Here is a 13,985-nt window from a genome sequence, read left to right as displayed (position 1 = left end):
GCTTTAAAGTAATATTCCCCTGCACACTCGTCTTAAGGAAACATCTGTACAATATAAGGCTATGTTGCCCTGCAGGTTAAAAATGAACACAGAAGACAGTATCTGTGCCCAGCTGACTTACCTCTTGTATCAAATCATTCTGAGGGATTCCTTTAATTGCAGCAAATATGGAGAGATTCTCCTCCACCGTTAATATATCAAAGTGTATGTCGGACTGAGGGCACACCCCTGTTATTTGTCGCACTTCAAGCATTTCATCGATTTCGGAGACTTTGTGCCCATAGACAGAGACGAACCCTAAAAAACCAAGAAAAAAAAAGCCAGGAGCAATCAACTGAGAGGTTTTTTTACAGCCAGAGAGCAGCATGGACATGAATCTAAAGTGGCCTCTTTCAGACATTATCCAGAGCAAAATTTCGTGCACCCAGAAATAGCCATAAAGGCGAAAAGCTTTGGTTTTCAAAAGCAGGGTACTCAAAATCTCCTAACACTGGAGAGGCTCACCGTCCGTCGGCGGACACAGCCCGCAAAGGATGTTCATCAGTGTCGTCTTCCCGGTCCCGCTGTGCCCGAGCAGAGCCGTGATCTGACCTTCATAGATGTCGAAGGATAAATCTGGTCCCCGAGGCAGGCACGAGAGAAAGAGGAGACGTTAGCGATGCGCCCGCGGCACTTGGAGCCGGCTCCTACCCCAGAGGTAAATTCAAATACTGACATATGGGGTATGCATTTAACTTTTTGCTCAAAGGGACGCCTTACCTCCACGTCCCGGCACGGGACCGCGGGGCTGGGACAGTCCCCGCGCCGGCTGTGGGGTGGCCGCATTTAAAAGCCGCCCGGGGAAAAGGAGATGAAAAGATCAAGGAGATGGGGCAGGGAAGATCATATCGCTGTCGACACGGGCGGAGGAGGAATAACGGGGGTGATGCCAGCGGGCTTTCTTTAGTGATGGAAGGGCTCATCTTTTTGGGGTACCGTTTTTAAACAAGATTACTGCCAAAGCGGTGAGAGAAGACACGCACAAGCACATCTGGCATTCATGCTCCAATGTCCCACCCCGCTAAAAGAAACCAAAAAGCTCAAACTGAAACACAAAAGATCACTCAACAATTCAGCTATTGCTCCTCTGCATCTGATAAGCAGCTAAAAAGCTAAAATGTTCTTACTTCTGAGAGCCTCCACAGTTTCCCCCTTTTTCCTGAATGTTTTCTGAACACAGCTGATTCTGAAAGAAGACATGTCATTTTATAAACTATTTTAGGACCTTTATATGTCATTTTGAATGATCAACACTCGGCAACAGTCACAGGACGACCATATGGAACTGGCACTAGACACGTTAACAACCCACAGAGGCAAGTCAAGAGACGGGGCATCTTGTCACAGAACTTGGTCCGTCTCCACCCTGGTACCAAAAAGCTTTTTCTGGTCACCTTCTAAGGTATTTTCTATGACGACAGACTGAATTATTTCAAATCCGTGCTTCTTTCACACAGTAGCACAATGCACTAGAGGTTTCCCAAGCTAGAAAAGGGAATGGCTACTCCCCAATAATTTCACAATACTCGGAGAACACCGTTGAGAAGACTCAACAGACATGATATGGAAAAGAGGTATTAGTAGAATAGACCCCAAAGATGTGATTACTAGCAGCTCTTGATCAAAATTAGGCAAAAGAAAGCAGGTATCTTTCTCTCCAAGAAAGGTAAAAACCTGCCTTCCAGCCCCACCTTTTTTTCAAAATGAAAAGAACCAGCCACTTTATCTGAAGGCACCATGTGAAGGATGGGTTTTACAAGCCTGGCCACCCTGAAAATGAAGATGGAGAGTGGGTTACAGGTGTGAATAGAGGGGAGGAGAACCAGGTATGAAAGAAAACAAAACCTGTACATGTAAAGACGACAAGACAGTGCGAAAATGATGGAGAGCTGGTGGAGGGGTGCTATGGAAAGAGTCCAGGGTGGATGAATAAAGCAAAAACAGCCACAATGTTCTCATGTGAACACCAGGATTAAAACTGGACCCTTCAACTTATGGCAGATGCCCAAAGAGACATGGAGAGCGTGGACAACGCAAGACTTATTCTGGTCACTAAGCTCAAATATTTATTTGAGACCAGTGGAGCCAACCAGGAGTGAAGACGCAGTGTTCCCCAACTCACGTCAGGCTACGCCATTGGGAAATGATGGAAACAAGGGCTAGAAGGAAGATACTGAAAATAATATCTGAGACGCACTAAAAATACATGAGAGTCCAGATGCAAGACAACAGGTGACACAAAACGCAATGTGAAACTTGAGAGCACGGCCATCTATTTTTCAGTTTTGTTTTACCCTCCTAGATACGGCAGCTGGGTAAAACCACCACAAAGTTGTTCTCTGGTCTACGGAGAACACAATGGCCTTCACACAAACCTAGAATTCAGCTTTTTCTCCTCAAATGTGCGTTACCAGAAACTAAACCCTCCCAGAAGAGTAGGCGTTTCAACATCTGCAACCGCTTACGCCTCTTGCGGCCTCAGCGAAACTGAGGGAATGGAAAACCGGCCGGTTTTGACAGGACTCCAACTGAAGGAATACAATCCACAAACAAACCCTTTCTTTAAGCCCAGTGTTTTATCCTTGGAGAGCATCCATGTCGTTGATGATGGGGCTTCACTGCAAATGGAAACTAGTCGTGCCGCGTGTGTGCGGAGAACTCCCTGCAATGCATACCATATGCTATTTGAATCCCAACGACTGGAGAAACAAGAGCGATTTTCAAATTACACCCCAAAATGTCAGGGACCCGGGTTGATCTGCTCATCTGCACGTGAGGCAGAGCAGGAATCGTACCTGATGGCTTCTTTCCCCTGAAATTCCGAAGGCACGGGCTCGACGATCTCGCTGAAACTTAAGCTGCCATTGATGCTGCTCTCGTACAACTCCTTGTAATTTTTTCTGCGCTTTGACCAAAACGAGGGCTTCATAAAGAAAAATGGCGTGCGGCGTAGTCCAAACTCCCCTGGACAGTAAAGGGGAAAAGACAACTTCTTAACAGTAACTACAGATATTCCTCAGCTCTGGGGTTTTAGCTGTAAAAGCCCTGAGCTATCCTGCTAAAGGTTTAGGGGCCAGCCCACACCCCCATCCTGGAGGAATTTCATCGGCCAAATTTACTTTATCCGCATCCAAGCCACGGTTCCCATCGACACCGCTAGCACCTTCCAGTTTTGCTCAGTATTTAACTATATGGGCAAATCTCTTTCGATGCAAGAGAAATCCCCAGTGCTGAAAGAACAGTTGACTTAAACACAGGCACCGTAAATCCAGAGAGATCAGAGGAAAGGGAGTCGAAGGGCTTAACCAGGCATTAGTCGCAAGATTAACAACTTAGATTCTGCGCTTCACGTTAAACTACTGCCGTCACAGGGAAAGGTCTGGAACAGGCAGAGCAGTCTTTAATTTTCAACCCTGGAAGAAGAGCAAATTGCAAAGGCTGAACCACTAGTTAACCCGGTAAAGAAGCTTTTCCTCTAGAAAGAGGGGAAAAAAGTTTAGCTGGCGTACCTAAGGGCCATCAATTCTAAACATACAAATACCCCCTCTCATATCTCGGTTTTAATAGAATAAATTATTTCAGCCAAAATTATTCTGAGTCACAGCGTGAAATATATTTGTAAACAGCACTATCTCCTTTCTCCACCGTTGAAATTAAGTCAGAAATGCCACCCAGCTCCACCAGCCACGTCAACCTGGGGGGCTCAGGACTTCAGGAATGGGTGATGCTAGTGCAGTTCAGTTGCATTTTTCTCATGAACGTACCTGGCATAACCTGATCAAGGTAGACGGCTACAAGCAGATAAAATATGCTATCCAACACCAACAAAATAAGAGAGATAAAGAGCGGGTAAGGACCGTGATTTAGATTTGAAAATGTTGCACCATCTTCATAATCTTCTAGATGCATGACCTGCCAACACACACAGATAAATGGAGCTGTTACACACCAGCACTGTACCAGCCTGGAAAGACACGACAGCACGGTGCAAAATTTAGCAACAACAACAAAAAAAAATTAATGAAAAAGTGACTGAGATCACAGCAACAAACACGAAGAATAACAGTTGCTTGATGGTGCGCTGTGTTTTACTTGATATTAAATTGCCACAGGAAGCTATTAAAATAGGCATTTTTCCCCACCATCATCAGTTTATTAAAAAAAAATTAAAATATATATTTATTTACATCAAGACCTATTTGAAAACGATGCAAGACAAACGAGCGCGATGAGGTTGCAGTCGGAGGAGTAGCAGGTTATTTACCTGCGCGACACCGATCAAGAAGCTGCACTGACACAAGGGGCTGAGAATCCAAACGAAAGATTTGGGGAAATCTTCCAGTAGGACAATATTAAGGCCCACAAAACCAAAAGCCAGCGTTGCCAAGAACTCCACTATACCCACGTGCTTTGACTTTTTAAATAGAGGTGTCAGCATAAGTGCAAAGAAAACCTAAGAACAGATTAAAAAAACACAAGAAGGTACTATGTTAAAAAAAATTAACAATACAGGGTATAGAAAAACTAAAGTAGAAAGACCACAGTTTCAATCATATCCTTTTCCTGGTATAGTCACTACAGTATTCCCCACATCCCACACTTCCCTTACAAAGAGACCACTGGGAGGGACAGAATTCCCAAAGATGCCAGGTGACAGAGCACAGAAAAAAATTATAAAAGAGAAATAAGGAGCCGTATGGCTGAGCGTGCATATACACCCTGGTTAGTACACCTTCTGTAAATGACAGACAGTAAACAAATAACTATTTCTGCATTGGTGGCTTATGAACTCAGAGAAGTGATTTGCTGTATAAATTAATTCTCTGACCTTTAAAGAGGGTTTTAACATTATGCTATATAGTAACGACAAATGTTTAGAAGGGGGCATGGGTTTGGACTTCAAAACAGCAGTTTTCAGTTCAAAGACAGATGATTAACATAGAATCATAGAATGGTTTGGCTTGGAAGGGACCTTAAAGATTATCTAGTTCCAAGCCCCATCCAACCTGGCCGTGAACACTTCCAGGGATGGGGCATCCACAACCTCTCTGGGCAATCTGTTCCAGTGCCTCACCACCCTCACGACAAAGAATTTCTTCCTTATATCTAACCTAAATCTACCCTCTTTCAGTTTAAAATCGTTACCCCTTGTCCTATTATAAACTCAGATATTTCAGTAAGGAAAGATATTTCTCACAGTGACGGTTGAGACCTGTACACCATCCCAAACCAGAGCAGATGGATGGGATGGCTGAATTCAAGGAGACCAGGAATACTTACTGAAGAGATCCCGTACAGGAAAAAAAGGAGAAATATCACAAAGGCACTGCTCTGGGGAAAGAGGGAAGAGGCCGTTGCGATCACCGCCATAAGAATGGACATGACAAAAATCAGGCTCATGTAGAGCAGCACCCAAGAAAGCCTAGGAGCAAAAGGGGGGGGGGGGAAGAGAACAGAAATCAGTCAACAAATTCATAGCCTGAACTATTCACGCACAAAAATAGCTAAAACTTCCATTCTTTAATATTCCAGACAGCTGCACCAAAGGACAAGCTTGCAACAAAACAAGAGCCCCCAAATAAAAAGAGCTCTTGTAAACATCCCTGTAAATGTTCTAGCCATTAGAGCACACACATCAATACCCATGGCATCAAAAAGAAACACAATTAGACAATTCATGGTGGTTGTTTTTTTTTTTTCAACTTGCATAATTAATTCCATGGCATAACCAAAAGAGGGTAACTGAGTAGTATGTTTCAATAATTAAAGAAATTCTATTTAAAATTTAATACATTAGTCATTCCAGTAGCTGGGCAGGGTAATAAAATCCTTTTCTTTTTAAAAACAGAGCTGCAAGTCTGTGAGCAATTCTGACCTCAGGAAACAAGGGCGGTTTGTGTACAGGTAGTAAAAAGTGACACAGCTTCCTCAGAAACAAATTTCCGAGTTATATTCAGTGGCAGATCAAAGCTGCGTTACCAGCGTGCCTTTGCAGATCGCTCCTGTTTCACCCTGGGAAAAGTAAAATCATTTTCCCCAGACCGGAGTTACTCAAATGCTGATGTGTGAGGGGCGAGTGGGGACAGCGGGTGAAGGACTCAGCTGAATAAGATTTATCCCCAAGGACATACAGCAAACAAACAGAACCGACTGCCAGAAAAGAGCCTGGGTATAGAAATAAGACAAAAGCAACCAGAAAAAAAAATAACGCAGAGAAACCCCGGCTGGCTGTTATGGTGTAGCAGGGAAAGATGCTAAAAAGCTGTCGGGCGCTGCGGCAAAGGGCAAAGCTAAACCTGCTTTTATCTCTGCGACTATCAATGACTTCAGATTAGTACATCCTCTCATTTGGAAAAAAACCCAAAACATCATATTGCATAAGACAATTTCCATCATGGTAAGGAAACAAATTAAAACCTGTTGCTTAGAATACTCTGTCATGTTAAAATTATAGAGTTAGATTCATTTAATTATACGGCGGGGAAACTGCTGCTAAGCTCTGAAGCGAGACTGCAGGTCACCTGTTGAACCTCCAGAGAAGGAGGTGCTGAGCCAGAAATATTTAAAAACAAACTACATAAAAATCTCACGCATCATCACATTTAATCCCTCTAAGTCTGGTGTAACTTTACGTGCACAAAAATGCAAGTGTTACTCTGGTATTCACTTATTAAAACATACCTATTTTCATGGTACTGCAAGTATCTCTATGTTCCATTTTACAGAGTATCTCACTTTTCAACTGTTTTCACTTAATGACACTGAAAACAATTAAAAAACTGGAGGATGGGATGGAGTTGTTTTCCTAGAAAGTGTTATTTTTTTTATATTTCTTTATATATTTCGTATTTCTTTTATAAAGAATGCGTTATACCAAACACTCACATACCAAAAGGCAGTGTCATGAAGTCCCAATATTTTTAAGAATTCCTTCAACTTCCTCTCCTTTTCTGCCACAATATGAATTGCCAAATAATACCCAAACGGTGAAAAAGCGATCACTAGGTAAATTAAAATGATCGCACGAGGAAAATTATCTATTTCCACCACGGCAGCCTCTCCCATGACCATTGCTCTTGTCGATTCAAGTTGTTCCCAAACCGACTGGTTAGTCTTCAGCTAAAAGGAAAAGAAGGAAAAGTTATTTTTGCATCCCTCAGCCCAGTCTCCATCCCCGCTGACAAGGAGAGATCTGGAGACCCTGAAACCTTACTGTGCCCAAATCCCAGCCCAAACGCACAGAAATTGGAGAATATCTAAACACCTGGAGATAAAATGAACAATTTTGCAATTCCTACCACCTAAAAAGATGAGACTCGCTCTCACCGCGAGCGACATGACGGGAGAGCAATAGGGAAAAGGGCATTACTGACAAATACCGACAATAAAATAGTCAGGCAAATTCTGCAGCCCCTTTCGGTACAGCATCTTAAACAGCATTTTGGGGCGAGCGCTGTCAAGCCTTCATGTTTTGACGACTGCTGTGATGTACGGTTCAGGCTCGTTTGGACACAAATGAAGACAAACATCCGCATTATTCAACGGACAAGAATGCTTCTGCGCGAAATACGGCAAAACACACATGAAATATTCTGCCTTTTCACTGGATTCAAGCTAATTTTTGATATAGCATTTTACACAATTAACAGACAGTAGAACAAAACCAGTCAGAGCCAAGGCAGTCCATGGATTTGAACCTCCTTGGTTTTATTCTGTTATTTTTTCAGATTTACCTGTATAATTGCAGCATCGATGCAGGCTTGCAGAGCCGTAAACCCCGAGCTCCAGTATGTTACCGATTCGCATCCCTTCCGCAGGTTGGAACAACTGGCTGCAGAATAAAGCAAAGCATTTTAAAATGCAAAAAGCCAGAGTTACAGCTGTCCTATCCCCAATGTAAAGACGGTGCAGCTTAAGGTGATCCCTTATAAATGGTGGAAAAAACTTCCACAAACCAATATATGCACCATCAGGCCGAAAAGGAAAAAGAGGGCGTGATTTTTCAGCTAATCCCCTTACAGAGTACATATAAAAGCGTGCGCATTTACCTCTCGATTCCATATAAATGGAAGACATAGCGACCGAATCGGGAAACCTCAGCTGGTAGGACATGGCATCGTTGAACACTACACCCACAAAGTTTGAGCGTTTAAAAGCACTAGCCTCTTGCAGCTCCTCTTCGCTTAAATACTCCTCTGTGATGATGCCTGGGAGAGAGAAGAAATTATCATGTCGATTTAGGTATCAGCACAGCAGGAAGAAAAACTGTGCGACAGTTTTAAAAAAGCACCGTGTTAATCATTAATGATTTGTTTGGTTTTGGAGATATATATATATGGCTATATTTTTGTCCCAGTGAAGGAAGTATTCTGAACAGAAACCTGGAGTGTCGCTCAGTAGCAGGGTGGGGAATTCAAATTTAGCCCCAAGTCTTCCCCTTTTTCCCCCATATTTTGCTGCTCCAACAGCTTCTGTGCCCCAATCCTCTGCCGGCTACCCGTGAGTTTATTCTCCAGCACCAGCACTTTTCTTGTACAGGGCAGATTAACCAGTGCAGAGGGCTAAATATATGAAAAAAATGGTATTTTGCCACCAGCTTCAGCAGAGGATGGGGGGCACCCGTAAGGAAAAGGCGGACGTCGGGCTGGGCTGTTTCTCCGCAGTACCTTTGAAACATACATACCACAAGGAAGAGAATCAAAGATACCAAACTAAAAATACATCAGAGTGGTTTTGGAGAGATAAGTGCCCGCTAGATGTGTGAGCTGTGTAGGCAAAGCACTTTTAAAAAAAGAAAAAAAAAGAAAACTCGCTTTCAAAAGAAGAGGTGACAGTGTTAATGGGAATCAGCACATAAAAAAAAAATAATTTAAAAATGTTGTTTTGATAGTAACAACAGGATAGAAAACACAACCTAAAATATCTGCAGGACAGCATCATTTCCTGAATTTGCCCCAGAATGTCACAGGACAAGTATTAATTAGCCCCAGAGCTGTTCAGGGGCAATTTGTACTTTGCATTTGTGTCCTGCCAAAACCTTTCCTGCAGCCACATAACACTTGTTGGCTGCAACAGGAGAATGGGAACCACTTTGAGATGGCAGTGCCAGAACATTTGTCAACCAAGCAAAAAAAACGCCTTCACAGTCTGTTCTCTATCTGCGATGGAAAACAAATGCTTTTTTTTTTTTTCTATCAGCAGCAGCGACAGCGAGCTCCCTCTTCAAACACAAGCCACGGCATGAGATATACTGAGAGAAACAAAATGCTCAGGTTCTGAATACCATCTTCGAAGTTATCAAAAGCCACTTTCTTCATGATTTCTCGTGCCATTCGGGTTGGCGGTGTGTACCCGATGACAAAATTCACCAGCATGGAGGTATCCAGAGTGCCGAGGTTGGTGTTGGCGACCTCGCCGTATTTTCTGTGCGGGTGCATCATGCTCATCAGAATCAGCCAAAACAAGAAAAAGAGTGGGAAAAGGACCTCCTGCGCAAAGAAAGAAAGAAATACGAAAACTTCAAAGAGCAGTCGTAGGAACGAGAATTTCCAAAAATTTATCTTAGTTACACGAAGCTTAAAGGAGGGACTGTGAGTCTGACTACTTGACTGTAAAGCTCCCTGCATGTTTTCAACGCAACAGTAATTTTAATGCCAAATCCTTCTCTGGCGCTGAAGCAGGATTTTAATCGCATGCGTTGGTAACCTAAGAAGCCATTTTAAGGTATAAAGGGATAATTTTTACATGCTTTAAAGATCAGCACACTTGCGCTATTTGGAAAGTAGCAGAACATGAAGCATGAACCATTAAACAAGTCTAGCCAAGCTTTGTACTGTCTCTTCTTCACCCCAAAATTCATCTTAAAGTATCATACACATCACCTATGCACAGGGCTAAACTGTGAGAGAAGATAAAAATCTTCTGGAGAGGTCTAATCCCGCTATACTGCTCAGTTACAGGTGCAGAAGTTTTTGAAGTGCACTAAGATTGCAATATTAATTCAAGGATATTTTCTGGGTAATGCCTTCCACATTAGGATGTATTTTCAACCAAAGAATCACAAAATACCTTCTGAAAAAGCCTCTTTCAACCTAAAATTCAGAGCAGACCTTGAAGCTTCAGAAACATTATAACAAAACTGAGCAGTGCCTCTGACTCAGGAGCTACTTAAATGCAGAATAACTGCAGACATGAAGGCAGCAGTAAACAAGCCTTCCGCTTACCTGAACGCTGCTTTTTTTAGTCCTACATTTAATAAGACAGTTCTTGAATAAGAGAGCTCTGGTTTGTCTCCATACTCCTGCTTCTCTTGGAGCTGCTGGTGCCATTTTTCAAGCCTAGTTTGTTTAAGGAAAAAAAACCACAACAAAACCAAATCCATATGAAATGACAAAACAATTTAAAAAGCAAAAGCCAGGCAGTTGCAGCATCCAGTATCTCATATTTTTCTATTTTTATATAAAGTTTTCATTTTCAGTTTTTCATATTTTTAATGCCTTCCTATATATATATATATATATGCTAGATGCCAGTTACATGAAGAAATTGCTAGTACTCATTTAGAATGAGCGAGCTGGGGAAACCGGCTGGGGGAAGCCTGGGGATGCCACCCGAGCAATCTTCCACCCAAAGGCAGGACCAGCTCTACGCCAGCTCCCAAGACTCGAGCTAACCTGGGCTTATTTTCATTTTGCTACGTATAAACTACGAACCAAAATATTTATCTCGGAGCGCAATTCCCGTGTCCATCACATGGGCTCAGGGCAGCCAGCCAGCCCCGCGCATCCGAAACCACGAGCCATCTCACCCCAGGCAAACTGTTCAATTTACCGCGAGTAACCCCTTTTCATTCTGGAGCAGATCCAACAGCACTTATTTTCATTATTTTTTACCTTTTCATTAGGCCAGCCGCACAGCACAGTAGTGCTTAAGATAATCTTTTTGGCGGTGGGGAAAAAAAAAAGTAAATTAAAATTGAAAACGCCCTTCCAGGAGACAGCATCCCATTCCACCAGGACGTACCTGGCGAGGGACGGCAGGTTGGGGAACCACCAGGTTTCTATCCCTGGTTTTGCTGCCCGAGGTTCGAAGTCCCCGGTCAATCTACATATCTCTCTCCATTTCTTCACCTGTGAAATTAAATATAATCGTGAGCCGCTGGGCAGAGACAGCGTGAGAACTCGCGTGGGTCTTCACCCCACCAAACCCTTCCAGCCCCTCGACCGCTCCAGCCGAAAGTCCCACCTGCAGCAACACCTGCATGCCACTGAGCCCTTTCTCAACATTTCACCCAAAAGACAGCGCAGATTTTAAGAATTTATCCGTAGTCCAGGTTTTACGGCTACCGACACTTATTCAAAAAGCGAACCGATGGCTTTGGGGACTGCGTATTCAGAGCAGGACCTGGTTTCAATGTTATCTGTCAGACAACACATGGCTCAAGCTTCCTTCCCCAGCTGTATTTTAATATGGAAATCTATTTTTGGAGCACAGACATCAACTAAAGAAACACATCAGGTTGCTCAGATGTCAGGACCGCCGCTACGAGCTCAGCTTGAAGAACTTCAAATACACAAACTGCTCCTAGAGAGACAGCTCTGTGGGAGCCTGCGTTTTCTCCGAGCGTAGGAAGGAAGAGAGGAGGGGAAAGGTGCCCGCGAGGAACCAAACCCACAGCTCACGGCTTCCTCCGGTGGGTGTCGGGGTCCCCCGCGGGACAGTGACCCCCCGCAGGGACACGCAGCGCGAGGACCCGCGTGGGACACGGCTGCATGTCACTGAAAAGCAAACCTTGGGAAGAGTTCCCACCTAGAGCCTGGAGTGCTTCCGATCAAGTCCCATCGAATCTACTTCAAAAACGAAAAAAAAAAAAAAAAAATTAAAAAAAATTTCTTTGATTAAAAAAACCAAACCAACCACAAAACGCTTAAACATCAACCTATGCTAACAACTAATTCTTGCAGGAAAAACGCATACAACTCCTCTGGATATTTTCGAGCAAGAAATGCCTCGAAATGACAGCAGAGTGTTTTAAAAATAATCAAGAGCAGCAGCTATTGCTTACAGGTCGTAAAAAATAACACGCTTCTCCCCTCTGCTCACAGCGTGCCCCGTTAAGAGCTTGTGCTTCCGCTGTGTGCATTCAGGAGCAGATTTCAAGAGCACTTACAAGAGGAGAAGCTCCGTCGAGATCCTTGCTGAACGCTACATGACTGCATTAAACCCCTTCCCTCAGTCACACTCCTCCGTTTTACTGAAATCCAGAAAATGGGCAATGATTTAATCGGATTCAATCACTAATGCCAGTTACTGTTTCTTTAATTATTTTCTATCCAGTTATAAAAACCTGAAACGGTAATACTTCCACATCTTCACTGGAACGCTTCCATGCTTTAATTTACATCACCTAGGTTGGAGGAAGGGTCACTTTAAGAACATTAATTAATTGCTTGATACCTGCCATCTCCCCATAAGCTAATGAAGCTACGTAACACACAATTAAGAACACCGAAGAAGCATCACCTGAACAGTGAAAAATTGTATCTGGGGGAAAAAAAACCCCAACAAACCCTCCTAGAAACTCCAGATGAAAAAAATGAACCTGTAGGCTGAACAGAAAAAGAAGCAGCCAAGACATTTATTTGAATAATACCAGACAAAATGAAAATACTCTTAACCTGTGAAAGTCCCCCACAATTTAGCCTCTTCCTTCTGATCTTGTGCTGACAGAAGTGGCTGAAACACAACTATTTGTGGGCTTCTCGATCAAAGCAAGCTCAAGGAAATTAATTTCTTTTTGTGCTTTAATTCCACATCAGAGATGCTAGTGCTTTTTACGGGGGGAGAAGAATAACAATCAGATGATACTTAGGAAAACCTCCCTCGCTCCCCCAGCCATCAACCTGACAATGGTCAGTTTATGCGATTTTTATGCTGCACGTTAGGTTTCCCTTGGGTTTTAAGCTAAAAAACCCTGCTGTATGTGTGTGAGCCTCAGCTAAATGAGCTGTGGCTTGAGGGAAAAAACCCCAACTTATCAGTGAACAACACCTGCAGAAAGATAAGAAAAATAAGATTATTGATCTTGCTGCAAGAAGACGGCAGCCTAAACGCTCCTTAAGAAAAAAACTCTCAAGCGCTTCTCACTGCGCTTGAATTATTGAAGCGAAATGATTTATTGAAGCATTTTTTAAAACCGGGCTGGCTTTTCTCCCTTCCCTGAATCCCAAGGGAAACCAGCCGCGCCTGGGGCTGACAGCACCCCGGCGCCCAGCATCTGCAGAACGAACCCGCCGAACTCCTCGGCGTTTCGCTGCGGGAGAACGCGAGAACACCCACCGGCACCCAACACCCGGCCCCAGCCCACCTCCCCGGACCCCCCCCGGCCAAACCCATCGCTCCCCGGGGACTCCCGCAGTTGCAGCCGCGGAGCCAGGGTGGGGGGGGGGGCCCACCATTCCTTTTTTTTTTTTTCTTTATAAATACCGATTCCTCACCATTTTCCCCCCCAGCCCCGCAACCTTACTAAACACAAAAATAAATACCCCCCCACCCCCAAAGCATTTACTCTCGAGTAATGACGCCCACCGACGGCAAAACTCCTCCTCTTCCTCTCCTTTTTTTCTTCCCCTTCCCGCTTTACACACCTCGGGGAGGGGGGGGCTCTTTTCCCCGGTACAGCAGCCGCCGTGTGTGTCCCCCCCCCCCGGTCCCCGCCTCCATCCGCAGCGGAGAACGGCCGGCAGAGCCCCCCCCCCCCCCGGTTCTCCCCCCCCGGTTCTCACCGGCTCGGCTCGGCTCCGTTCCCCGCCCGGCGCTGGGCGCAGGGGCCGGGCTGCTCCACCGCCGCCCCGGGGCGGAGCGGGGCGGAGCGGGGCGGGGGCTGCTGCCCACCCACCGCCCCCCCCGGGGCCCTGCCGGGCACGGGAGGGGCTGCAGCACCGGCA

The 13,985-nt window shown here is 44.5% G+C and overlaps 1 protein-coding gene across 4 annotated transcripts in view; it reads right to left on the bottom strand.

Moving 5' to 3' along the window:
* Positions 1 to 13,876, bottom strand: part of ABCA5 (ATP binding cassette subfamily A member 5) — a 33,745-nt gene extending 19,869 nt beyond the window's left edge. Inside the window, exons 1-14 of one of the 4 annotated variants that reach the window (XM_075044220.1) lie at positions 13,824 to 13,876; positions 11,062 to 11,168; positions 10,263 to 10,376; positions 9,323 to 9,527; positions 8,088 to 8,246; positions 7,773 to 7,870; positions 6,929 to 7,158; positions 5,320 to 5,461; positions 4,304 to 4,492; positions 3,804 to 3,951; positions 2,835 to 3,003; positions 1,167 to 1,225; positions 505 to 615; positions 122 to 297 (exon numbers count right to left, since the gene is read on the bottom strand). In XM_075044220.1, the coding sequence (XP_074900321.1) occupies positions 122 to 297; positions 505 to 615; positions 1,167 to 1,225; positions 2,835 to 3,003; positions 3,804 to 3,951; positions 4,304 to 4,492; positions 5,320 to 5,461; positions 6,929 to 7,158; positions 7,773 to 7,870; positions 8,088 to 8,246; positions 9,323 to 9,527; positions 10,263 to 10,367 (1,791 nt within the window). In that variant the 5' untranslated portion in view covers positions 10,368 to 10,376; positions 11,062 to 11,168; positions 13,824 to 13,876. Of the gene's footprint in view, positions 1 to 121; positions 298 to 504; positions 616 to 1,166; positions 1,226 to 2,834; positions 3,004 to 3,803; positions 3,952 to 4,303; positions 4,493 to 5,319; positions 5,462 to 6,928; positions 7,159 to 7,772; positions 7,871 to 8,087; positions 8,247 to 9,322; positions 9,528 to 10,262; positions 10,377 to 11,061; positions 13,518 to 13,823 lie in introns of those variants that run through there. The other 3 variants (XM_075044217.1, XM_075044219.1, XM_075044218.1) reach the window with 3 other exon arrangements.
* Between the last annotated feature and the right edge of the window lie 109 nt (positions 13,877 to 13,985).

Source organism: Buteo buteo, chromosome 13 (assembly GCF_964188355.1).
Source record: "Buteo buteo chromosome 13, bButBut1.hap1.1, whole genome shotgun sequence".
Classification (NCBI taxonomy): domain Eukaryota; kingdom Metazoa; phylum Chordata; class Aves; order Accipitriformes; family Accipitridae; genus Buteo; species Buteo buteo.
The sequence above is the reverse complement of the archived record's forward strand: the minus strand, read 5'-3'. Positions and strand labels throughout refer to the sequence as shown.